The 27,905-nt window shown below is 34.6% G+C and overlaps 1 protein-coding gene across 6 annotated transcripts in view; it reads right to left on the reverse strand.

Annotated features, from left to right (window-relative positions):
- The window catches only part of HTT (huntingtin), a 222,910-nt gene that overhangs the window by 70,812 nt on the left and 124,193 nt on the right, over positions 1-27,905 (reverse strand). For all 6 annotated transcript variants that reach the window (XM_074229870.1, XM_074229868.1, XM_074229867.1 and 3 more), the window contains 9 exons: positions 23,907-23,962; positions 22,834-22,982; positions 20,819-20,955; positions 16,978-17,094; positions 14,765-14,887; positions 14,136-14,374; positions 13,037-13,179; positions 9,250-9,457; positions 1,945-2,086 (listed from right to left, as the gene is read on the reverse strand). In XM_074229870.1, the coding sequence (XP_074085971.1) occupies positions 1,945-2,086; positions 9,250-9,457; positions 13,037-13,179; positions 14,136-14,374; positions 14,765-14,887; positions 16,978-17,094; positions 20,819-20,955; positions 22,834-22,982; positions 23,907-23,962 (1,314 nt within the window). The remainder of the gene's footprint in view (positions 1-1,944; positions 2,087-9,249; positions 9,458-13,036; positions 13,180-14,135; positions 14,375-14,764; positions 14,888-16,977; positions 17,095-20,818; positions 20,956-22,833; positions 22,983-23,906; positions 23,963-27,905) is intronic.

Here is a 27,905-nt window from a genome sequence, read left to right on the forward strand (position 1 = left end):
TCAAACACCTATTATAGATTATGATGATTTTTATTAATGTGTAGCATTTAAATAAGTACAAAATACAAAATTTCAGATTTCAATTGGATTCAATTTACAAAATCTAAAGTTTCAAGGACAAACAATTCTGAAGCTAAAGAAAAGCTATGCAATAATATGTGTTAGGCAGGAGTAACTATGATTAGACTGTGATACTTCATGAAAAACTTGTGGTCCCTGCAAAATGGGCTATAAGTATAAGGTATCAGACTGCAATGTATCTTTGACTTTGTCTAGGAAGACCATGCCCAGGCCATAAACTGTGTGAACAACAAAAAGGGCCTCAAAGGACACCTTTCCTACTGGGTCTAGAGTAACTCACATTGTTCTAGTAGTTTACTGTTACCAAACGCTTTGTTAATAATGACCTTGTGCTGCTTAACTAGTAGCACTCCAACAGTTACAGATGAAGATACTGAGGCTCAAAGAGGCTAAAACAACTTGCCCAAGGTCACAAAGCTATTAAGTGGAGGGGGCAAAATTCAAACCAAGTCTTTGGCTAATGATTTTTCTACTATATCATCACCAAGAAACCATGCATGGTCTAGAACTACCATAAGGTTGGGAAACTCATAAAAGTTAATTTAATTTCTCAGGTAAATTTTCCTATTGAGGAGAGAATGTATTAATAAGATAACATCTTAAGGAATTTTGTCTAGATTTCTCCCTTCCCCTGGAGATATTCCTTCACTATCGGATAAGATGAAAGAGGACAAGAAATGTTGCTTTTCATCACTGAATTTCAGCATGGACCCCATAATTTTTTTTTTTAAACAAAGTTTGCTGAAAGTAAACTTGAGGACCACAATCCCACAGAAGGCCAGAATCTGTCTTGTCCCAGAGTCAGCAGCTTAAGTCTATTTTAATCAAAAGTTTTAACTCAGTCTATATGAAGGAAATTTCCAAAGGGAATCTCTAGTTTTTCAAAGTGAAAATGGAACTGAGCCACAAAGACAGGGATACCCATGGCTCATATTTCTTTTAATAATATTTAAAAATTATTAAAAAAAAATCTAGCTTTTTTAAATTTTAGATTTATCTATAGAAACGGCAAAAAGTGGTTTGCCCACCCTCCATCTTTTGCATCCCTTAAATTCATCATTTTATGGTTTTTTAATGCACTGTCTGTGAATAGGCAATATTTTTTTTTTTTTTTAGGTTTTTGCAAGGCAATGGGGTTAAGTGGCTTGCCCAAGGCCACACAGCTAGGTAATTATTAAGTGTCTGAGACTGGAATTGAAACCAGGTACTCCTGACTCGACTGCGCCACCTAGCAGCCCCTTTGTGAATAGGCAATATTAAAGAATGATGTTCAAATGGTTTGGGAATGGAGCAGGCAAGGAAAAAAATATATTAACATGAATGAAAACTAGATATAAAGCAAAATAAAAAAGGCACTAATCCTACCAATGAAAAAATTACTTTCTTAAGAACTTTTACTTAAGTTAAATAAATTAGCTTAACTTGCTAAATGCTATTTAATAAAGCAACCATGAATCTATTATATTTCCTGTGGTTTAATGGGAAAATAAACAAATGAAAAGGAGGCATGCTACAGTCAACTCTCTACTATCCAAGCCAGTGGAGGGGGAAAATGAAATAAGTGATCTGACACAACAGTCACTCCCCAAATCCTTGCTATTTGGGCACTATTTGGGGGCAAAAGAGGATTTATTTCAGGACAAGCACAAAAATGAATACTCTATGTTTATACTAATAAGACAGCAAAGTTGGCCCTCACAAAAACTAGGTGCATAAAGGCATCTGGGGGGTTCAGTACTGGTGAAAAGTTGGATAACCTCAAAAACCACAGAACTGGACTAGATATAGCATGAGTTGACTGTAGGAAGGCTCGGGGGTTTTAACAATACATCCCTTTATCATTCATCCGATTGCAAAACTTACAACATAATCACAGAAAAGAATGAGTGCGCCTCTTCGAACTATCTCTCTATTGCACACGCCAAGTGTGGATGCCAAGCGGGAGTCCTCACCATCACTAGACATCTGAGGGCTGAGGAGCTTCGTACTGGAAAGGCTGTGCCTTCTGGAAGGAACAATATTGTCCACATGAGCGTAATTAAGCATATTTCAGAGTGATACAAAGAAGAGACTTCAAAAATTAAGCCATCGGAGGAATGCAAATGTTATACCAACAACAAGCCTTTGCCCCTAAGAGTCTTCCTCAAGGAAAAGGAGGTTGGCTCTTTTAATGAAGGAGGATTCTATGATATATGAAAACTGTGGTGATGCAACATGAATTAGATTACTTAGTCTATGTTTCACCAAAAGGGAGGAATTATGATGACATGAATTATTGTATACACTTGTGTCTTGAATTTAAGACTTGAAAAATCTAATTGGCAAGGTTTAAGGATAAGTAATTACATTTCCTCATTATATTTTCTTGAAAATAGTCATGTGTCAACAAGAAAACCACACAGCATGGGCTAATATGAATACTGAACGTGAAATGGTGCTTTGACTATGAGAACAGTTTTAAAGCTGTAAGTTATTATGCAATAATAAAATAAACATGATAAAACATTAAATGTCTATATAAGACAATATAATATAAAAATAATAAGATATTATAGCTTAAAACTGTATTAAGACTTTTGGGTTACCCAGATTATTACAAAAGGTAAATTGATACACAAAAATAGAATACTTTTATATTTGAAAACCTGTAGGGTTGGAAGCAATATGCTAGCTCATTACCACCAGGATCAAATATAAAATCCACGTTTGGCGTTTAAAGTTCTTTATAAATTGGCCCCTTCCTACCTTTCTAGTCTTTTTCTACCCTGCTTCAAAGTGGGCTAGGAAACACCATAGTGCACAGACTTGGAGTCAAGAATACCTGAGCCTCAGACACTCTGTGACCCTGAGTAAGTCACCTAACCAACAACTGCCTCAGCTACTCATCTGTAATGTAGGGATCATAACAACACCAACCTCTGAGGGTGTTATGAGGACAAAAGGAGATAGTATTTGGGAAAACTCTCTCTAAATTCTAGCTAGCTTTTCCCCCACATACTCATTATCTGATGATGCTGGCCTCTCTGCTGTTCTTCCCACAAGATACTGCCTCTGCCAAGTCTAGGCCTTTATCTGGCTGTCCCTCATTACCCTGGCTTCCCCTGTTTCTTTTAATGCTCGGCTAAAATCCCACTTTCTGAAAGAAATTTCTGGAAGTCTCCTCTAATGCCAGCCTCTTCCCTCTGCAGTTATTCATACTGATCCTCCTGTTTGCATTTGCTCTCCCTCTAAGCCTCCACAGGATCGATCTTTGCCTTGGTTTCCTTAGCACTCATCAGAACCTAGAAAAGAGTGCTGCTTCCTCAACACTTCCTTTCTGACCTTGGCCTCATCTATGCAGGTTAGGCTTTAGGTTGCTTCCTTGTGATGCATTTCCACTAATTCTCGCTCTCCTTTATGTAGCTACAGAGATTAAGTTTAATTTGTCTTCTATACGGTAGTTTTTCAAATATTTGAAGATAGCCATTATAAGTCTCCTAGATGAAAAATAAATATTTTCTATATATTAATAACAAATTATTGAATTAGGATTAAGGTTTTTTTCCTATTTCCTCATTCAGGGACCAGCCCCTGTAGGCCAGTCAGGCAATCTCCGAAGGACAATGTTTCTTAATTTTGAAAGATCTCATCTAAATAGGAAAGCTTACTTCTACTTCAGGTGTAAAAAGCATCTAATCTAAGTGAATTCTTGTCCTTAGGAAATAAAACCCCTGCCCTGGAGTTTAGGGTGAAACAGCTCAGAGAGAAACCAGGGTGGTCTGGGTAGAGATGGATTCCTTTGTTCAGACTGTCAGGGGTAACCAAGACTCCTGATCAAGCCAGATTCTAACTTCTCATGATGGTCATCCACTCATTAATTGCTCACCTGTCAGGGTTCATTTCACCTGTCAGGGACATCTCTTTTTTCAAAAGTTTTTTAATATTCAGCAGTTAACAAGGTTTTGTCATTGATTACTGAGAGAAACAATTTATTATTACCAAGCCTAATTAATAATTAACTCCCCAGAAAACTGTCTCTCAGGATTTTCATTTGTCTTTTAAGTAAGTCTTCTAACCTCTACAGAATAAACACCTCCAGATCCTTCAATGGCTCTCCCTCACACATGACTTCAAATGACTTCATCATGTTTGTCCTCTTGCTTTGAGGATATTGTACTTTGTTAACATGGCACCCAAACTGAACAAAAATTTCAAATAATAGTCTCAAAGGTGCAGGATAAAGTCGGATTAAAACTCCTTTTCTCTGATTTGACTCCACAGAGCAAAATTCACTATAAAAATGTTCCTCTATCACATTTCCTAAACAAGTACACAGGATTCCTTAGCAGGCACTACCATGTAGGTAATTTTATTTAATAACCTTTCATTATGCACAAAAGCATAAAACACCTTTCATTATGCACAAAAGCATAAAACAAGTAGAGAGACACTTGCCAAAATGTTCTCCACTATCATGGAGATCTTGCTCAGAATCCAAACAAAAAAAAAAAAGATAGACTCCCGATTGGAGATGTTAAGGTCCCATGCAGGGTTAACTATGTTAAGTTTCAGAAGGTTAACATTTTTCTGATGACCCAGCTTCCCTGACACAGATTCCTTCCTTGACTGAACCTGACTGGGTTCACACAGGTTGGACACTTGAGACCATGCAAGTCAACAAACCCTGATGACATACTGACCAAATGTCTTTCCAGATAAAGATGAGGGAGGTCACTTCCAGAAAAATTAAGAACCATTGCATCCATGGTGCACAGCATTCCTATTTTAGAACAATTTAAGCCTAAATACTTGAAGTACTTCAGTTCTCCCACATCAAACCTTATCCATGGGAATTATGGGCTAGAGTCAAGCTTATAATAGAGTTCAATAATCACTTTAAAATAGTAGCTAGTTAATCCATTTAGGCAAAACAAATGAAGATCTCAAAATAATCAGACACTGTAATGCAGCTAAATGGGCAAACCACTGAGTTAGTAGTCCCTCAGGGGAGGAAGGTGGCACAATGGATCAAATATTAGGCCTGGAATCAGAAAGAGGTATCTTTGTGAGTCCAAATCTGGCCTCAGACACTTGATAGAAATGTGACCCTGGGCAAGTTGTTTAACTGTTTTCCTCAGTTACCTCATCTATAAAACATTCTGGAGAAAGAAATGGAAAACCTCCAGTGTCTTTGCCAAAAAAACCCCAAATGAGGTCACTAAGAGTCAGACTTGCTTGAAAAAACAACTCAACAACACCTAGCCTGAGCAAGACCTAGAGATAAGAAAATTAACTGGACCATGAACTAAACAGGAAGGAAGAAACAGGTTAAATGCAGTTGCATCTTAAAACTGAATAGTTAATTCAATAATAGCCAAAATTTCAATTCTTTGAGACAAAAGAAACAAATAAAAATTATCCCATCTTTTAAACACCAATACTATCTCAATGATTCTATATTGTATTGAATCAGGGGCCACCATAGTTACAAAGCATCAAAATCGCCAATTACTTAAGCCAGAATGATATATGATGGCAAATGACTATAGAATATTTTCAACGATAACATCTACAGTGTAATATTAAAGGTATATAAAGTTAATAATTTTCCATATTATGCAGAAACTAAGACTATGAAATACCTTTGCAAAATCCATTTTCTATCTAACACCTTGTTAACCTTTAAAAAAAACAGAAACAAGTTCACAATGATTTGCTATGAATTAGTGCAAAATAAACTGTCTGGTGGGATCACTACTTCCCTTTCAAGTACTCACAAGCTATTTTCTTTAAAAATCTATAAACTAGAAATTTTCCAAGGATTGATGCTATGCTTATTTTTCTATTATTTTCAAAATCTACTTTATTTCTGAATATAAGGATATCATATGCTTCTCTCCTGTTTTCAAAGACTCTTACTTGTACAGTTCCTCCAAGAGACTTAAAGCATTTCAGTTAAAAAAAAATCTATGAATTTTTTCAATACCTAAGTTTTTTTTCCTGATCTAGGAATATGAAGTCATTTCAATTCTCATTGCTCCCTAATACTCTCATCACCTTTTGTCTAAAATTCTCACTTAGTCATGTATGATCCATCTTTTCGTTATAAGGATTCTTATAACAGGATGATTTCAACAACAATAAAGTGATGATTTACATTTAAAAGTCCTTTCTGCATTATGTCTCATAAAATTTTCAGGCAATCCTTACTACACTTTGAACATTGGGTTTTCTGTCTTAGAAACATGAGTTCTTAGAATAAGTCTGTTTCATTCACATTACAAATTTGCTGATCCATGTATGCACCTTCTAGGATTATTTTCTTCAAATACCATCACCTATATTGGATGCTTTTCTGGTAATTTTAACGTTAGGCAACTAAACTCTATTTTTAAAGCAATTATTAAAGCAATCAAACCAACCAAAACTTGTGGTAAAAGTTTCTTCACTGTCTACTTCATTTCCATTTTCTTTCACTGCCTTAAATAAACTTGAAAACTTTCCCTGAATGGTTTCTCTGCTATAAGTAATGTACTTTTGACTTCAATCTTCAATTAACTCGGCTAAAAGATGCTCTGTTTCCATCATTGTAATTTTACATCCTAATCAAAGGACCATAGATTTAGAACTAGAGAAGATGTTCCAAGTACAGAAGCTTTGGGTGGTGTACTCAGACACAAGTTCAGAGTAACCATCCAATCTGAGCATTTAGTTTCGCTAGCAAAGGCAAAAATTTCAGATCCTACAATTCTGTCACAGCAAGAGATGACCAGACAGCCTTCAGGGATGAATTCCAGTAGCACCTACTCTTCCAGAGACCCAAAGAAAGGCTATGAATTCCCAGTCTTCACAGGGGCAGCAATCAGCCTACGCCCTGGGGGTGGTCACTTTGGGAACACTGAAAGCTGGAAGATCCTCAACCTGTCACTAGACTCAATACCACAATATTTGAGAACCAAACAAAGAACCTGTAGGGCCAGCCTAGATAAGCCTTCCAGAGAGCTGAAGAGCTCCAAGGCAAGAAGCAGGTTGGAACAAATGAAGTTCACCGTGATGGGACATTATGGTGTCAGGAACACAGAAAACACAATGGCAGAGGAAGAGAATACCTACAAAACATCAACACAGCTTGGGCACAAACTCAATTAGAATTCCTAGAGGAAATGAAGCAAGAGTTTTTTAAAACGAGTTTAAAAATGTTTTATAAGTAGAATAAGAGTACTTGAGGAAAAATTGGAAAAGGAATAAGAACTTTAGAAGAATTGGAAAGGAAATTTAAAAGCTTGCTTTAAAAGGTACCTAAAAAAATCCCTAAAAATGAAAATAGTCCAAACAGAAGCCACTGACTTCAAGAGGAAATAATAATAATAATAATAATAATAATAATAATAATAACAACAACAACAACAACAATAACAATAATAAACCATTTTCAGGTTTATTTTAAAGTTTTTTTTCACATATTTACATATTTACAATTTTGACTTGTCAGAACAGGCCAAAAAAAGGGATAATTATTTCCATTTCACAGATGAGAAAATTGAATCCTGGAGAAGTGAAATGACTTGGAAACAGTCAGGACACGGTAAAAATAGAACTGAACACTGGTCTGCTAACTCTGAGTTATCTAGGTTACCCTAGATTTTAAAATAGATTTCATATGAACTTTAAGAAAGAATTTGTGATCATCAGGATGAGAAAACACTGTAACAGACAAACAAGTGAGATTGCAGAACATGTAAAAGTACAAACGGATGAAAGGAAAATAAAGAATCACAAACTCATCCATAAAACCAGCTGAAGAAAGCAGAAATATATGCACTTAAGTCAGTAGATGAAGGGGATAGCAGGCAAAGCCTAGGATGAAAAAACAAAAGCATAGGAAAAGGGAAGAAAATTTAAGTTTATGCTTACTGAAAGTATCAGTAATAGAAAATGGTGACCTGAATATGTAAGGAAATTAGGTTGGCTTATTTGATTATGGGGAAAGAAATCACAGCATACCAGAACATAAAGGACTTTTAGAGATCTAGGGGGAAAAAAAAGGGAAACCAAGAGAGAGCAAATGAGCTTTCCACAAAAATACACAGAGCCTTCACACCTTCTGAATTCACAATTCCTATGACTCTTCCATGAGCATACCAAGCAAGGCTCTCATTTGGGACATTTCATGGAGAGGAGAATGTGTCATCACAGACAATCTTTGAAACCTAACACTAGGTGAAGAAAGAAAACATGAGAAGTGTTCCACCTACCAAAAGTCAAATAACTGGCACTGTTTTGTTGTTTCTTTGTAAAGAAATGAGTAATGATATCTAAAAATCCCTTTAAGAGTAGATAACATCCTTTTAAAGTGGTAATGATAACCTTTACAAGGATATTTAAACTTTTTAACTTTCTGAGACAGCTAGCAGGTAGCACAATTCAGAGGACACTAGGCCTGAATTCAAATCTGCCTCAGATAATTACCAACTGTGTGACACTGAGTAAATCACTTATCTACTGTTTGCCTCAGTTTCCTTATCTATAAAATATGGAAAGGTTGTTGTGAGGTTGAAATGAGATAATAATGATAAAAGTGCTGAACACTGTGCCTCGCAGGTATCAAGCCCTATGTGTTAGTTCTGATTATTTTGTATGTACCTGAAGATTCTGAAATACTAGAAAATTGTCCTATGCATAGGAGTGAGGGTTCTGAACATAAAAGTAGACCTCACAAAAAAGTGAGGTGGCTTTTCATTTGGAACGGCTGAACTTCAATGCAAGTTTTTCATAAGTTAAATAGCAGAGTGTTGCTGTGTGTCGTTGATGGTAGGGCCATGTCTAAATTCTCTCTACGTATCAATATAAATCAAGGATGTCCATGCAATAACCCAAGTCTTTTTTGATGTTTACTAAACTACATGCCCTATATTTCAACATTTAACTGGCAATGAAGTGAAGACATTGCTAAATATCGTAACTATGGAATTAATTTAAGAACTGGAAAGCTAGTATGCTAATACCGTAACAAAAATAATGAACTACTATTACATGGTAAAAGATTCATGTAGAGTAGTATTCTACAAAATGTCCATTATCCTGAAAAATGCCTGTCCTTAGGGGGATCCTTTATCATGAACAACTAAGGCTCTTCAGGTTAAAGGCCTGCCTTTGCACTTGAAACAAGGAATAGCTTTCACATCTTACTTTGGGGTCTGATGCACTTCGGACCACCAGCTGTAGTTGGTGTAGTTGACCAGCAGCAGGATCTGACACCATAGGAGCACCAAAGAAGGATGTGTGGGAATCATGGACCGTACCAGCTCACTGAGGCTTTCCAGGGTATAAAAGCTGCCATCAGAGCCATCACCTGTAAAGAGTCTAGTGGCAGCTGCAGTAATTCTCCTGAACATTCCTAGAAACAAATGAAAAATTAAACCAATTTAGGAAAAGATAAGTTGATAGTCACTGCAATTCAATTTTAGATATCTAAAAATAGATGCTTTTCTTTTACTCCAAAATCTAAGGTATTCAGGATATGGGAATTCAACAAAAAGATTCCAGAATCTTTAATAAACATTCCTTTAAATTTCCAATGAAATCTTCCTGTTAGATTTCACTAGGCAATAAAGGTGTCCATCAGCTTGTTAAAGTCTCTGACAGCAGAACCTAAACTCATACTATTCAAGCAAAGGTGGAAAGGTTTGAAGTAGGCAAGAGATGGTATGAGGCTAGAGTTAAGAGATTAGAACTAAGAAGATAATGTGTAGGTGTTGGGAAAAGCTGACATTGGATCAGCAGGGGGAATGCCATCTTATATTGATAAAGGATTCTGAGTATGAAAACTGTAGAAGACAGACTTGGAATAGTTGTATGATTTGGTAAATCATTCTGGGACTTAATTAACTCAAATATAAAAATGGATATAAGACTTCATGTGCTGTTGTGAGGCCAATTCAAGATAATATGTAAAGCCTCTTTGTTCCTAAAGAACTGATTTCTCTCCTTATCCCTGTCAAAAACACCAAAAAAAAAAAAAATCAAAACAAAACAAAAAAAGCACTTGGGACTACTACTACATTTAAATTCCCAAAGGGCCTTGGGACAGCAGTCATCAGTTTCTGGTTTTGAAATCAGGGAGGTAGCTCTCCACCCCAGGATGCTGACTGAGAACAGTATGACATTGTATACCAACCCAAACTGCCACCCCCTCCTCAAAATAAAGCAACCCACAGTCAAGTTGGTCAAAGAACACATGTGCTCTTCAGGTCACTACGCCCTAAAATCCTTTCATAGTGGGCAGATCCTATTCTTGCTGAAAATAGAGGAAGAAAAATTTTCCCAGAGGCCACATAGCCCAACATGAAAATTCCCTAGGGAAAAGAAAAGAAAAACATGGTGGCCAACATCATGCCATGGGCATAAGAATTTTTAATACATGCTACCAGAATTCAGAGTAAAAAATTTTCTGCTCACTTCAATACTCTTTGGCATAAAATGAATCACCCTGACAAAACAGAAAAGTAATGGCACTGAAGCAATATGCCTAATTACTATTTCAATTTCAATAAGCCTTCATTCCAGCTTTCTCTATATTTTGGGTAGAATCTATCTATGGACTAAATGATTTCATTTACCCTATTTTGTCAAAAATACAAACACATTCCAAACATGTTTTTAGTTTCCAGCATTTGTCCTAGTCTACTGTTAAATCTGACATGAATATAAACCAAGAAAGGGTAGGACTGGGATAGAAAGATTATTCATCTCACTCAATAAAATGATTCCTCCTTAATTAATTCACTTAAGCAACTGTAAAAATCTCCACTAAGTGATCAGAAATTAAATTCTGGTAAACTATAAAAAAGCTATTGATATCTGAAACTTCCATATTTTCACTATACTCTGCAACCCTTGTATGTTGTTCATTCAATAAATCATTTATACATAGTTAATTATGATTGAGGCACTATTTTAGGTACTAGGTATACAAAGACAAAAAAACAAATTCAGACTGTGCCCTCAAAAAGGGTAAAGTGGGGCAGATCCAAACAAGTACATAGATAGAAGGCTAAAAGAGAAAAACAGAGGAGTCAATTTGGCTGGACTATGAAGTTGGCAAGTAGCAACAGTGGTGTTAATACTTGATAAAATATTTTCACATTCATTCTAAATGGATCACATTGGGGGCGGCTAGAGCACCAGCCCTGGAGTCAGGAGTACCTGAGTTCAAATCAGACCTCAGACACTTAATAATTACCTAGCTGTGTGGCCTTGGGCAAGCCACTTAACCCCATTGCCTTGCAAAAACTAAAAACAAAACAAACAAACAAAAAACTAAATGGACCACATTAATACTAAAATGGTACAAGGTTTATGACAACTCTTTTTATATAGCTATAATAATTATGCCACCTAGTGTCTGACAGAACAGACTATCTATAACCAATTAAAATAAGACAACCATAGAAGCAAAAAATAAATTAGAGTTGGGGATTTTTTTCTGAAGTGCTTTAAAAAAAAATTCCTCTCAGGTCCTGGTTTATTTTAAGTAATATCCTGAAAATAAGTTATACAAAAACCTGTTTAAAGGGATTTAAAAAAAAAGGTCAAAAAAGAATGTAATAACCTTAATTTTTAATTATTTTTTTTAAAAAATCCCACTGTTTTTATATTTAAGAAATACAAATTTAGATCTAAGGGGTACAACTAATTTAGAAAGTTACCAGACTTCAAGAAATGCCTTGAATTTCAAAAATGGAATCCTATCATTCTGAAAAGACAGTAGGTATACACCTGCATTGTAACAGTCAAAAACCTCTTTCAAAGCCTTATGACCTCTTACCTGGTACATTAAATCAACCTATTGGCTAGCATCTCTCTTCCAAGTCACCCTATAATATTTCCAGATTTAACTTCTTAAAACACAATTCAACACTTAAACAAATCATTACCCAATTCCCCAAGCCTATCATCAGATAGAGTTCAAATTTCTCAGTTCAGAATTTAAAGCTCTCTATAAATCTCTAATATATTTTTAATTTATCTCCACTATCCTTCTAGACATAAAAAAAACCCAGAGCTAAAATAGAGAATTACTTAATTTTCAAAAAAATGGAACATGAAGTTTTTAAAAATTATACCATCTCACTAATTCTTATTGGAAAACAGATATTTTATATAAACTTGACAAAAACAAATTACTAGATTGGAAAAGTATGTGGCAAAAGAAGAGAGATTGTCAACATAATTACTGAGCTATAAGCAAAAATAATGAAAAACTTTTATCCCATGAGACAATAAATCAAAGGGTAATATGATAATGTAATCACTAGCAATTCTGAACAAGATACTATGTTAAACTATTATCCTTTTTCAATATATTAGAAACAAGAAATAGGTAAATAATCCAAACTGTAATAGCTTCTATTTCTATAGTTCTTTAAGCCCTTAAAATGACTACTCAGGGAAGGCAGTGCTCATAGTATTAATCTCTTTTTACAGGTGAGGACCCTGAGGTTCAGGACACTTTGCTCTCAGTGAAATAGCTAATAAAGTGGCAGTCAGAAAAAAGAACTCCAGTCTTCTGAAATTGCAGCTCTCTATAATCAGAGGCTCTGTGTATTGTGCAAGGAAGGTCAAGAACTCCTCTGCATCAGTGTGAGCAATAGTCAAAATTTTACCAAGTGCTTAGGAGGCAGTTGGCTGATATAGCAGCTGGAAAACCTCAACTCAAATTTGTTTTCAGATACTTTTTAGATCTGAGACCATGGAAGAGTCACATCACAGGCTGTCTCATTTTCTCCATCTGTAAAATGGAAAAAATACAAGTCCCTGTCTCCCAGGGTTTTATGAGGCTCCCATGAGACAACTCTTGCTAAGGGCTCAGCCAGTGACTGGCACAAGGTGGGCAGGAACTTTACTTTGTAATGGAAGCAGCCATCTTGGGAAGAGAGCAGCAGCCAGAGAAGCAAGGGCTCCCTGGCACAGGTACCTGACTTGAAGATGTGGATCAGGCACATCAGCAGCGTGCCCAGTTCTTGGCAGTAGAAGGTGTGCTGTTGCTCTGTCATCTCCACTTTCAGTTGCTTTGTCACAATGTCCTCCAGCAGAATGCCCACCAGCTGTAGGAGGAATCTGAAAAGAAGAATGAGCAGGGATGAAGCCGGGGTGGGAAAGATCCATGCAGCCCACTCCCCCCCAAGGGAGCACAGCCTGGGGAGATTAATGTAACAATCCAGGTCACAGAGGAGGGTTGACCAAAGGTAAGGGCATGGAACACAGTGACTGGCTGGATGTGGGAGTAAAAAGAAAAGCACAACTGCAGGGAAAATCACCAGAATAACGGGGTCACTAAGAACAGGGCTGTCAGGAAGGAGAACAGGTCTCACAAGTTCCTGCCCCTCCGGGGTATGTGTGTGACTTATGTTGGTAAGGTTTACGAGTGGATGAAGAAGATTCGAAAGGTACTCTATCAACAGAAGCCTTCATCTATAACTTCATCTGCTTCCTTCTCACCAACCCATCTCCACAACTCTTATTTTCAAAGCAAATTAGCAATTGAGAACTATTCAGCAGTTGGTGCAAAATAAGGTACTTCTGTTTGTTTATTGAAAAGCATGATTTGTGCAGACAGAAAGTGGAGAAAGCATTTGTATGAGACTGCTGCTCATGACTGGATCAAAATTTTAAATCTTACAGATGAATCCGAGTTGAGAATTAATTTAACAGACAGGTTCTTCTACTGTAAAAGGTCTATCAAGCTGTGATCTCTATACTGGGACAACCCCCCATGTGTTAGAAAACAAGGTCTACACATGATCCGATTGTGACCTCTTCCTAGGCCCAGAGCAAAGGGTGGAGCCTAATAAATAGGCTAATATTTATTCCTTCTTCTCACCTCCTGATCCTTCCATTTTGGGGTGAGGTATATAAAGGAACTTAATCAATACCTGTTGACTCTCTCTGATAACTGGAGCAAAACTCAAAGTTCAGGAGTTAGAGCCATCCCAAAATCATCACAAACTTTACCCATCTGAAACTACAAAAAAAAAAAAAAATATCATAGAGACTTACACGATATAAATACTTACCTGGAAAATGTTTCTTCTGGCAAATACTTGACTTGTTTCACTTCACTTTGATCTTCTGGTGTTGGCAAGCTACTACCTCCATCTCTTAATTTTTTAATTACTTGACATGAGATTAAATAAGGAGAGAAAGAGAGTTCTTGGATTCGAGAAAGAACAATGTCTTCAGTTGACTGGGAAATAAGCACTCTCAGAATAGCTAGGATGCCTGATATCCACAACTGAACTGTACTTACTGATGCCTAAAGAGGAAAGAATAGAAACATTACAAAACAATGTTATAAATAGTAAGGAAAAAAGATAAAAGTACATTTGTAGGTATTACTCCCCTACTATCCAATGAGGAAAAATTCTTTACCTTTAAACTATTTGCAAATAATTACTTATATTTTCATAATAACTACAATTTACACTGAACTAACAACCAACTCATATTCACATGACACATTCATTATAACATCCAAGGGAAATAAGTAGCATTTATCATTTTTACAAATATGGATGAAGCCTCAGTATACAGAAATAGCCTGCCCAAGGTCATATATCCAGTAAATTTTGGAAAGAGGAAATCACCCCAGTCTCCTAATTTGGGAGTTTTTCAGCATATCAATAATCACTATCTGTGTACTTACCATTGTACTGGGAGTAACAAACATACTTCGTAATAGCATGTCTACAGGACGTAGGGATGAAGGAGCCAATATTTCAAATAAAGTGTTCAATACTCCAAGGGCTTCATGGGAATCAATATGCATCTATAAAAATAAATAATTAAAAAAACTCTATTCATGTCAACTAGCAGTGTTTACAAAAATCAGTCTAGCCAAAAAAAAGTCACATTTAAAAAAAAAGACAAGAATAATTCAATAGCTCTATTCTTCAAGTTTTCAAAATTCTTAGTATTGAATCAAGTCCAATATAGGCCATGCCTAAATATCAATTGTATTCCTGAAATGAAACTTCCATGAAATTCAAAGATAGACAAATAAAATAAAATATAAAGATAATATCCTCCAGAAGAATACCCACCAGTCGTAAAAGGAATCTTCAAAGAAGGGTGAGTAGGTATTATGTCAGGGTGTTATCATGGGGAAAATACAAAAATCTTGCTCCCCTAAAATGAGTATGTGCTAGTCATATTAATATAATGATCTAGGCACTGATCAAACACTACTCAAATGTTTAACAGGGTACATACAGAATGAAAATGTAACATACTGTAAGACCAAGAGCATCACAATGTATTTAGAATAGTTAGCATTATAGGCAGATTGAATAATGTATTAAGACATCTTCAACCTAATGATCTCTAAGGATATAGTAACAATATTGAAAGAAGTATATTAGAACATAAACTTGTGTCAGAGAATCTATTTTATAATTTAGAATCTGACAAGCTACCATTTTCCTTAATTTCTTTAATTCACATCTTCCTACTGTGAAAAAATGTTACACATCAAAGAAGTAAATAAAATTTTGGAAAATAGCTCCTGATCTGCCAAGAGTTTAAATGTTTAAATGATCAGTTCAACAATTTGCAAACTGTTAAAACACAATTATTTACCTCAAACCAAAGATTTTCTCCCTTTTTGTCTAAGTGGTCTCAAAACAAGTAGTTGGGTCAGGTCATGCCATGGAAAGTAGATGGAGAAAATACCAAAGTAAATATATATAGGCTTTTGAGTTCCTCTAAATGCTAGTCTTTTGCTTCATACTATAAGAACTCATTTCTTTTTGTTGTCTCAGATAACAGTAATTAAGTGGATATCATTATTGAAAGAATACTTCAGTTTATAAGCAACATAAAATTTTACTTGGCTACATTATACAAGCCAGACTTGTTTAATCTCTGTCTACTGAATAATAGCCTAATGTACCAGCCTTTACTATAAATCAGCTGATAATCTGGCATTGTTGATAAAAGGGCTGCTATATACTTGCTTTGTACACTGAGATGGTATGCCATTTTTGGGATCTTTTGCCTGTAAGACTTTGAATACTCTTCTTTACCTGTTTGAATTTTTTACCATCCTAGCAAGTCTAATTCAAATGCCATATCCTGCAAATGTTAATGAATGTTAAACAGTATATTTTCGTTTTAAACTAATATCTACTGGGGGAGATGGCAGGAGGTGGAGAGGAGTGGGAAGAGAAACAGAATCAATATTCTAATAGAAGTAACAGAACAATCAGCATGAACTTAGACACATCTTTATTCTCCATATACAACACTCCATTTTCCATCTGTACCTTTCCATGAACCTGGAAAGCATTCTGTTCATGTCTCTCTTATTGAGTCCTTTACTTCCTTAAAAACGTTAAGTCAAGCAGTATCTTTTACTGAAGCCTTTTCTAATCTCCCAGATAACTAAGCTAGTGCTCTCGCTCCCAAACTATTCTGTATCTAATTATTTTTCTCCATATGTATTCATTTTATGGTGTGAATATGTGCACATTTATTTGTGGTCTCCCATATTAAGATGTAAGCTCCTTAAATGAAGCAAGAAATTATTTGTTTTCATATCCATCCCTAGGAAATAGCTAAAACATAGTCAGTGTTTAATAATAACTGACAGACTATCATCATCAATCAATCACCTTTTACAAGAGAAGCAGCTCTGCTCAAAAAATACATTATATTACATGATTAGTATAGAAATATGATGCACATGACTTGATATGTATAATTGATATTGATTGCCTTATCAAAGGGTGCGGGGAAACTAGAGGAAGAGAGAAAACTGAAACTGAAATTTTTTAAAATGAATGTTAAAAGAACAATTACAAAATATATGTATATATCGCATGATTAACACCTATCAATTAAAACATTTTGAACACAAACCTGTTGTTTCGCTAACATTGGGAGAATGATGTCAGCTATTTGTCGAGATAATCTCTTCCATTTGTCTTCATTTTCCTTGTGACACTGCTGTAGGACTAGGATGAACATCTCTAGGACCTTAAGAAGTATTTTAGTACAGTTAAAAATAAATCTGAACAGCTAAATATTCAATTACAATATATAATTTATTATTTCATTTTTTACATTATTAATAACAATAAACACCAGGCTATGAAAACTATCAAAAATGCATGTAGTTCAAAGGGCAATGAAAGAGACCATGAAGACAGTAGCAGATTATCAAAAAAGACATGCACTCAAATATTGACTTAAAAAATATCAACAACAAGGACATTTCGACAGAAAAAGGAGATAATTTGAGTGCTGGAGTGATGTCTATGAAATAGTCAAATGAACTAAAGAAAGGTCAGCAACATACAGGCCAATATTCAACTAAGGATTTATAGAAAGATGAACTCACAATAAAAAAAAAAAGCATACAAGGGCTGGAAGTAAAGAAAGTATCTACACTAATTGAATCTTGGATCCCCAGAAATACTGAAGAAATTCTAGCTGCAGATCTGCAGATGTTTCAGGAGTGATTCAAGCTTACAAACATAATGCCAAATCCATCCAGGATATTCACTCCCTTTATATTATACAGTAGCTATAAAGTCAAGGTACAGTTCTATGCCAACGTCAATCAGTTGTGATTCACCTTGGCCACCAGTCACAGATGCCAGGCATGGGTTTATTCCTTCCCGGACTGCTTTTTTTTTTTTGAACTAAGTAAAAAAGGCCCACTGTTTACTTCATTTCTTTCTTACCTAGCCTAAATGGGTATTACCTAAATCAAACTGAGTTTTTTCTTTTTTTCTTTTTTTTTTAAGGTTTTTGCAAGGCAAATGGGGTTAAGTGGCTTGCCCAAGGCCACACAGCTAGGTAATTATTAAGTGTCTGAGACCAGATTTGAACCCAGGTACTCCTGACTCCAAGGCCGGTGCTTTATCCACTATGCCACCTAGCCGCCCCCAAACTGAGTCTTTTAAAAGATGCAATGCATTGGTGGAGCTGTGAACTAACTCATTGAGGCTTTTTGGTGAGAAATTTGGAATTATGCCCAAAGGGCAATATGCATACCCTTTGATCCAGCAATACATCTACTGGGTCTATACCCTGAAGAGATGATGAAAAAGAGTAAAAACATAACTTGTACAAAAATATCCATAGGAGCCCTGTTTGTGGTGGCAAAGAATTGGAAATTGAGTTAACATCCATCAATTGGGGAATGCTGAACTAACTGTGGTATTTGTATGTGATGGAACACTATTATTCTATTAGAAACCAGGAGGGATGGGAATTCAGAGAAGCCTGGAAGGATTTGCATGAACTGATGGTAAGTGAGATGAGTAGAGCCAGAAGAACATTGTATACCCTAACAGCTACATGGGGGTGATGATTATAACCTTGATGGACTTGCTATCAGTGAAATAATCAGGGACAATTTTAGAATATCTGTGATGGAGAATATCATCTGTATCCAGAGAAAGAATTGTGGAGTTTGGACAAAGGATTACCTTTAATTTAAATTTTTTAAAAAAAAGTATCTTATGTAATTTTGTTGTCTTATCTATCTTTTTTTCCTTAAGGATAAGATTTCTCTTTGAACACATTCAATTTTGATCAATGTATAACATGGAAACAATATAAAGACTATCAGACTGGAAAGCAAGATTGTAGAAAAACTGTAAAATTCAAAACAATGAAAAAGAATACCCCTGAATCCTGGGCTGAATTTAGTCATTTTAATGCATATCTGGCTACTGGACTCAGATGGCTACGAAGGAGAAAGTCAGGCTGGTGACTTAGCATTTGCATGTCATGGCATCTCATCCCAGATGTCATGGTCCTCTTTGAGAACAACAAACCTATTGAATCAGCTGTTTTGTAAAAACATCACACTGATCTAAAAGTATTCAAAGCTAAAATGCACAAAGAATCATAATCAGGAAATCATAACTACTAAGAAATTATTCAAATTTTATGCTGTATTTACCCTAGATCTTAGTAACACCAATTAAAGTAACATTACAAGCCTGGAAGCCTCCCTCACTTACTATTCTGATAACAGATTAAAACTTTTTCCTTCAGTTCTGTAGTTGTCTGGAGACATAGCTTTAGAGCATGTCTAGGCTCCTTATTTACCTAGGGAAACCAAGACCCAGGGGACCTACATCACTTATCCAAGGTTATAGAAGCAGTAAACTTCAGGAGAGGCTTGACCTTAGATGCTCTGTCTGTAGAACCTAAGGTTCTACAGTGGAATACACCCTCCTCCTCTGCCCCTGCCTTCCCCATTCTACCCATCTGCATTTTATTCTGTAACTTCCCTACTCAATACTTGATCTGATTAAATTTATTTTAAACAATGATCAAGCCACTTCTGTAGCAAAAACTTTAATATTGTTTATAAGGATAAAATATAAATTCCTTTTTCATGTGATTTTGTGATTTATGATTCCACTGCAACTATATTTGGATGATAACTGATACAAACATTTACTATTCAACTGATAGTCTTAGAGCTACTAAAGGCTTGCCCCCAGTGACATTCAAGTATGTAACAGAAAATGGACATGAGTCCAGATCTTGGGATGTTAAAGTCAACTTAACCATCCATTCACTACATTGTGCTGACTCTTAGAGACTCCTTCACCTGGCACTAATAATGGCCCTGCACAAACCAACCCTCATACCTTTACAGATTGATTTAATATCATTGCCTATTATATAATTAAAGCTTAAAACAAACAACTCAAAGTGATGTCCCATCTAATTTTACAATTCTACATCTTCATCACCTGTACTCTTTTCCTTCTTTCTCAAACAAGTATTCTTACTATTTCCTCCCCTTCCTCCACCACCAACCACACAATGACACCCAATCCCCACTGAAGAGGTCTCTCCAGAAATTCTATGTGAGATGGGACCCAGATGAGTCATTTGTTCTCTGGACATTGCCACCTTTCTCTTTATTTATTAATTCTTATCAAATAAGGAATTCTTTTCAGAATAATTTTTGGTTTTGATCTCTGGTACTCTAAAAAAGTATTTAATTTTTTTCAATTAATAAAAGTTTGTTTTGTTACCCTCTAAAACTGAGATTAAAATAAAAAATACCACCATACAATCTTTCTAACAAATATTCATAGGCAAGCAAAACAAATAATTGGGGTCATCATGTCCAAAAAACACATTTATCATTATACACCTTGGGTCCATTGCCTCTTTATCAAAAGATGGTATATAACATGCTTCATCATTAGTCCTCTGGAATTCTTGCTGATCGCTGTAATGAGCAGAGTCAATCTCTAATTTTTTCAAGGAATCCTTTTATGACATGTTATAAGGTCCTGCCTTTAAACAATCCAGTTTAACAGCATCTTTTCCAAAATGTAGTACCCAGCAATAACACGAAGTCTCATTGAATTCCCCCAATTAAAAATGATTTTTTCCACTCTGAATTTCCAAATCTTTGTTCTTACCAGTCATATAGCATTGCTTGTAGTATAGTTCTTGGTGCATATTCCCTACACTACCTAACACAGGCTGTAATCATGACTGCAGGCACAAATTCTCATTCAACTTTGTATTACTCAGAAGACCTAGCATGAAGTAAACATTCAGTTTGTTAATGACAGTTAGTTAAATTTAGAAGTATCATACATAGGTATTCTGCTATGTACTATGTAAATCATAATAGGTTCAAAATAAATCCTCATTGACATCTAAATGACTAAAAAGATAATTTAATAACCTCCACATGGCATATTCCTCTCACCTGATGGTACTGAATAAGTCTTAATAACATGGACACAGCCACTTCTTTTTGCGTCTCAAGCTCTTTTCCAGCATCTGCTTTGTTTGTTCCTCTTAACACAAAGAGATCATGAACTATGGGCTGCAGAGCTGGTATAGCTAAGAAAATAAAAACATAACATATGGAGAGTACATATAAATAGTCTTTTGAAATATTACTTTAAAAGAATTTTCCAATAAACAAACAAACAAACAAATAAAGCTTGTCTCTACTTTGTTTCTCTGGTTCTAGAAAGTAAAATCAAATTTCCAAATTGGCCATTTTTGCCCCTACCACCACACCATCATAGAAAGTTGAGGATTTTCTGAACAAAGCAATACTGGTTTGAGCAAGGCTTCAGAAAAGAGTAGTAACTTTTTTTTTTAAAGACAGCATATTTAAACTCAAAATTCTTTGGAGAGAAAAAAACTATAACAAAAAGCAACAGGTTTCTATGACTTCTGCACTACCTATTTAAAGTTTTAGGTGAAAAGACTGGATGCAACATGAGTCCAAATTCAACACAGCAAACATAGGTATGTTACTATTGTGTTACAACTATAATTAAAACATATTACTATATTAGACAATGAATTTATCCAAGTGTTTATTACATAGATTATAATCAAAATTATAACCAAATGAAATACCTTTCATTAAAGATGTCAAAATGTTTTAGTATTAATGACATAAAACATGTTTTTACATAAGTTTTGTTTGAAAGTATGAAAATCCTTTAAACCAATTTAATAATGATATACTAACCCATCTCCCACAAAGTTCAAAATAAAACAACCATAGTCACTTAACAACATAAGAGTACAACTCTTAGTTAAAAAAAGATCATTCCGGGGCAGCTAGGTGGCATAGTGGATAGAGCACTGGCCCTGGAGTCAGGAGGACCTGAGTTCAAATCTGGACTCAGACAATAATTACCTAGCTATGTGACCTTAAACTCACTGCCTTGCAAAAGCAAATCAAAACAAAACTAAAAAGATCTTTCCCATTTCAAATGCTTGCACTTCTGACCTCCCTTATGAAGTTTTTCTAATGTGTATTATATTGATTTAAAAATATGGTTGATCTCCCTACTGATCTGTAAGCTCCTTGAGGGTACAGAACTATGCTGGTTTTCAAGTTTAGTTCCCTAATACTTGACAATGTATTATAGGTGAAGGCATTTAATATATATGTGCTTTTGAATTGAATTCCCAAAGGGAACATCATATAAGATGTGAGTCCATACACTATTGTTCTATTAGAAACCAGGAGGGTCGGGAATTCAGGGAAGCCTGGAGGGATTTGCATGAACTGATGCTGAGTGAGATGAACAGAACCAGAGAAACACTGTACACCCTAACACAGGGGTGATGTTCAATCTTGATGGACTTGCTCATTCCATCAGTGTAACAACCAGGGACAATTTTGGGCTATCTGCAATGGAGAATACCATCTGTATCCAGATAAAGAGCCATGGAGTTTGAACAAAGTTCAAGGACTATTACCTCTAATTTAGAAAAAAAAAAACCAAAAACATATCTTATTGTCTGATCTTGATATCTCTTATACTTTTTGTTTCTTCTTTAAGGATGTGATTTCTCTCATCACACTCAATTTGGATCAATGTACAACATGGAAACAAAAAAAAGACTGATAGATTGCTTTCTGTGGGGGGGGGTGGGGGGAGGCAAGTAAGATTAGGAGAAAAATTGTAAAACTCAAATAAAATCTTTAATAAAAAAATAAAAACGAAAAAAAGAAGTAACTGTAAAGTTTAAATAAAAACCAAAGATTATTTAAAAAAAAAATGTGAGTCCATGAGGAAAAATGGTGTGATTTCAATATATTTAGGAACATTTTTCCTTGGAACAGCCACAAGGCCAAGCATAAAGGTAATACTTAATAAACCGCTGCTTATAAGCATATAAAAAAAGTAATGTTTAAAAAGTACATCAAGACTGGGATAGACTAGACCACTAAAGTGTTTTTCCAGTTACCATGTGTTACAGCTTTCCTCCCACTGGCCATGATGCCATCACAGAGTTGAATGATTTTTGGAATTCCAATGATCTGCTTTGAGTGATAGCGCTCATAAGACAACAATACTAAGAAGAAAAAGATGTTCGGGATAATTGCCTCTGATTCCCTAGAAATAAAAGAGAGTCATTGAATAATTTTTCAAATCTAGAAAAATTTCCAAGAGGAAAACACAAAATAACATTCTTTAGGAGAAAAATAAAAACATCACTTTAGTTCTGGGTCATATTCTACTTATTTTGGAAATTAAGGAAGAAGGAAAAAGTTTCCTTTATGTTTAGTAATTTATATAAACTTGTTATTAGCAATACAAATGCTACTGAAACTATACTACCTACAAGTTGCATTTATCATAAATAAAATATTCTCCTGGAAGATAATTCTACCAAAATAGCATATCTGAATGATAAAAGAAGTAAGCATTGAGAAGTAGAGGTAGAAGAGATAGTCATTGTCAAAAATCAGAAAGAGCTAGATTCAAGTCTTGTCATACAATGTAGTTGTATGTTCCCTGGGCAAGTCATTAAACTCTTAAAGTTTGAATTAACAGACAATCTAAGATTTTAGGTTGCAGAGAACTTTCGTATAGAAATTTTCTTCAAGGGGAGTTTCCTATTTCAATGAAATCAGAGGCCTATTTCCTTATGCCTATTCCTAAGTTTTAATAATCACAACTAATATTAGTAAAATGAAATGTTTCCCTTTCAATAAAGATAACCTTCACCAAATAATGCTTTTTCTGAAGAAAAAGCACATGAGAATGAGCACTCACAATCTCTTGCTCTAATTATGTGCTTAGAGATATGAAATATTGACAACAACAGTATGCAGAACTGCTTCCAAATAAGCATTTTGAAAATAAATTCATGATAGGGAAAAAAAACCATCTTATTACATAAGAATATGATAAATTACTAATTGCCCTTTAAAAGAAATTGTTAATCAAAAAATAGGAAATAGAAAATAGAAGATATTTGCATATGCCTTTAGAAATCAGTAGTTGGGAATTAAATCAGCAAAATATTGTTATTACCTAAACTGGCCCACTTCAATGTATTCAAACTGCTTTAACACAAATCCAATAAACACCTATGAACACAAAGATAAAAAGTTAAATATATCAAGCAATAATATTATGATACTATAACTTAGGTAGTTAGAAAATGAATCATTTAGACTTATTTCTAAATATCTATGTAATTTCATTTATTTAAAATAATTTTTTGAATGTAAAACTACTTGAAAAATATTTCAGACTTAAAATTAATCTTCAGAGTTGATTATATTTCAAAAAATATTTTTTTTAAGTTTCTACAAGGCAAACGGGGTTAAGTGGCTTGCCCAAGGTCACACGGCTAGGCAATTATTAAGTGTCTGAGACCGGATTTGAACTCAGGTATTCCTGACTCCAGGGCCGGTGCTCAGAAAATACTTTAATTAAAAGAATTCAAAAATAATGTGTGGTTAAAATGAATGAGTAAAAAAAAAAAATGCTAAATTATATAATATATCAAGAATGATGGTGACTTCTTAAAGACTATGCTAGCAGAATGGCAAGTTCTATGAGACTGGGATGGCACCACTGTGGGAATGGAAAAAGCAGATGTCTTGGTCTCTATGGTGCAGCTGATTCAATGGGAAAAACAAAGCACAAGAGTTCAAAAAAAATTATAAAAATAAATTCCAAAACTCTAAAATAAAATGAGTTCCCAAGGAGGTTAAAAGCAATTCAAAAAAAATAAAAGGCATATACCATCTGAGAGATTAAAAGCAGTTATATCAAGTGGATTCCCTGGGATGTTGAAAATTCTGAAGTCTTCTTTTATATTCTCCTTGACTAAAAGGCCCATGAATGGATCCCAGCTACTAAGGAACAAATTTAACCCACCACTTCTTTCACAACAAATGAAGAAAAAACAAAGGATATTTTTAGAAAATATATTTCCAAATTATAATAAAACTGACAGCTTAATTAAAATTGGAAGAATTTGTGAGTAAATAGAAAATACCCTGATCAACAGGATGAAAAATATTTTAAATAATCCAATATTAGAAAATAAAATTTAATGTCATAAACTTCCAAGTTAAAAAAAGGAAATTATTAGACGAATTTGAACATAAGATTACTTAACTCCCTTTGAGAAAATAAGAAGAAATTGATTATATATTGTCTAAAATTTGCAAGACACTCTGCTGAGAGCTTCACAAATATTACTTCATTTGATCCTCTCAACAACTCCAGAAAGTTGGTGCTACTACTATCCCAATTTTACAGTTTAGTAAACTAAGGCTGACAAAATTTAAGTGATTTGCCTAAGATCACATTGTTAGTAAATGTCTGAGACCATTATTTGAATTCATGTCTTCCTGATTTCAAGCCCATTGTTCCTTGACTGCATCTCCTATATGCCTCTGATATTAACTTAACTTTTTGCAAAAGTAAAAAAGAGACCCATAGAGCGGAGAAAGAAAATAACAAGACAATATCTTTAATGAATAACAATGAAAAATTATAACTGTTATCCTCAAGCACTTCAAAAATGTTATAAATTATGACCTAATCAGATTTAAATGAAGAATGCAAAGAGTTAATTATTAGGAACAATGTAGAGAAAACTATAAAAATAATAGATCATGCCAATAACAAGAAAAATCATAAGATTATGTCAATAGATGGAGAAAGTTTCTGAAACAGGAATTTAATTTGCCTTACTTCTTCTTAAAAATATTAAAAATAGACCTTTCCCTAATACAGTTAATATTATCTATCTATAACCAAAAGTCAGTATGTAATGAAGATAGCTAGATGGATACCTTTACAACAAGATCAGAGCAAAAGAAGGATGCCCGATATCATCATCATCATCATCATCATCATCATCATCATCATCATCATCATCATCATCATCATCATCATAATTTGATACAGAATATCAGGAAGCAAGAAAAAGGAAAATCTTCATTTCAAATAATTATAGAATGTGTAAAATATGTAGGAGTCTACAGCCATATGAAAAAATACCTCAAATTTTTACTTATTATAGGAATGAAATTAAAGCAATTCTGAGATTCCATCTCATACTCATCAGAGTACTAAAGATGACAAAAAAAAAAAAGAAAAGTTGGAGGGGCTATGGGAAAATGAGCAAAAGGATATATTGAGTGCAGGTAAACCTGTGAATGGGCACAAACATTTTGAACAGTAATTTAGATTTCTATACAAAAACTTATTAAAGTTAATTACCTAAATTGTACAAATGCAAGGCCCACAACAAAAAAAATCAAAGAAAAGAAGTAAAGATTTTACATGTACAAAAATATTTACAGCATATTTTTTGAAATACTATTTTATTTTCAGTTCTGAATTCTTTCATCTCCCTCTCCTTCAAACTTGAAGAAATCTTAATTAAGAAGTCAAGAAAATAAAAACTCGCTTGTATTCTGACATAAGCCAAGTCCAAAAATCTGTGTGTATGTATACATGCAAGCACACAGCTTTGTTTTTACTAAATAAAATTATTCTCCTGGTTCTACTCACATCACTTTGCATTAGTTCATATAAGTCTTTCTAGTTTTACTAAAGCTATCTCCTTTGAGGCAGCTAGGTGGTACAGTGGATAGAGCACCGGCCCTGGAGCCAGGAGTCCCTGAGTTCAAATCTGGCCTTAGACACTTAATAATTACCTAGCTGTGTGGCCTTGGGCAAGCCATTTAACTCCATTGCCTTGGAAAAGCCTAAAAAAACAAAAAAACAAAAACAAAAAACTATCTCCTTAATCATGTCTTACCATTCCATTATATTCATATTATAACCTGTTTTCCAATACTACAAAATAGAGAGCATCCTCTAGGTCTCAAATTCTTTGTCAACATGAAAAAGAACTTCTAAAAATATTTTTGCATATATGGGTCTTTTCCTATTTCTTTGAGCTCTCTGGAGTATAGTTTTACTGGTGGTATCACTGAATCAAAGGATATAAACAGGTTATAAGGTTTCAAGAACAGTTCCAAATTGCATTACAGAATTGCTGAATCAGTTCACACTTCCATTTTAAGAACTATCAATACAAGGACCACCCATGATTCCCAAAGCACTAATGATAAATCATACAGTCCACCCCTCCTGTGAGAATGATGACAGGCTTAGGATGCAGAATAAGACATATGTGCTTTTGTACACAGTGAGGGAATTTTTTTTGCTTAAAAACCTACTGGGCACAAGGAATTTGGTTTTCTTTTTCTGACAGATATGGAATGGTGCAAGCAAGTTCAAGTAAAATCACTATTTTATTGGTTTTAATTATTTTACTTTGTTATATTAGCCCTCTCCCAGAGTGAGGGCAATCTAATATAAAAACAAAGCACATCAAAAAAAAATTTTTTTAAGGAATATTGTTCAATAAACTCAAAGACCACAACTATAATGGTGAGGATTTAATACTTAATCCTCTTAATTTCCAAATTTGTAGGTCTTTCCTCAGTCCTAACACTTCTGGACCTACATGCTATATTAGATATGGACTACCTTTTCTTCTTGAATATTTACTTGCTTCTCTCTGGGTTTTCATGAAACTGTACTCTTGAGATTCTTCTGCCCATCATCCCTATCTGTGTCCCCTAACTGTAAGGGCTTCCCAAAGTCCCGTCAATGTCCTCTTTCTTTTCTTCAGTATGTTTTCTCTCGATAATCTCAGCAGTTGCAATAGATTTTAATTATCACCTCTATGCAGATGACTTCCAGATCTGTCTATATAAATTCAGTCATTCCTTGAGCTTAGGACCCATATGGACAACTGTGTGTTAGACATTTCAAACTGTATGTCCCTGAGGTAGTCTAAACTAAGTAGGTTCAAATGAACTCATTATGTTTCTCCTTAAAGTCTCTCCTTTTCCAAAATTTCAATTAATGTAGAAAGTACTACCATCTTTCCAGTATCTCAGTAATCTCAGCCGCATCCTCAACTGTCCAATAAATAAATTATGTAATATTGGGCATTTCAATTGTTAAATATGCATCTTACATTCCAATTAC

Source organism: Macrotis lagotis, chromosome 3 (assembly GCF_037893015.1).
Source record: "Macrotis lagotis isolate mMagLag1 chromosome 3, bilby.v1.9.chrom.fasta, whole genome shotgun sequence".
Classification (NCBI taxonomy): Eukaryota; Metazoa; Chordata; class Mammalia; order Peramelemorphia; family Peramelidae; genus Macrotis; species Macrotis lagotis.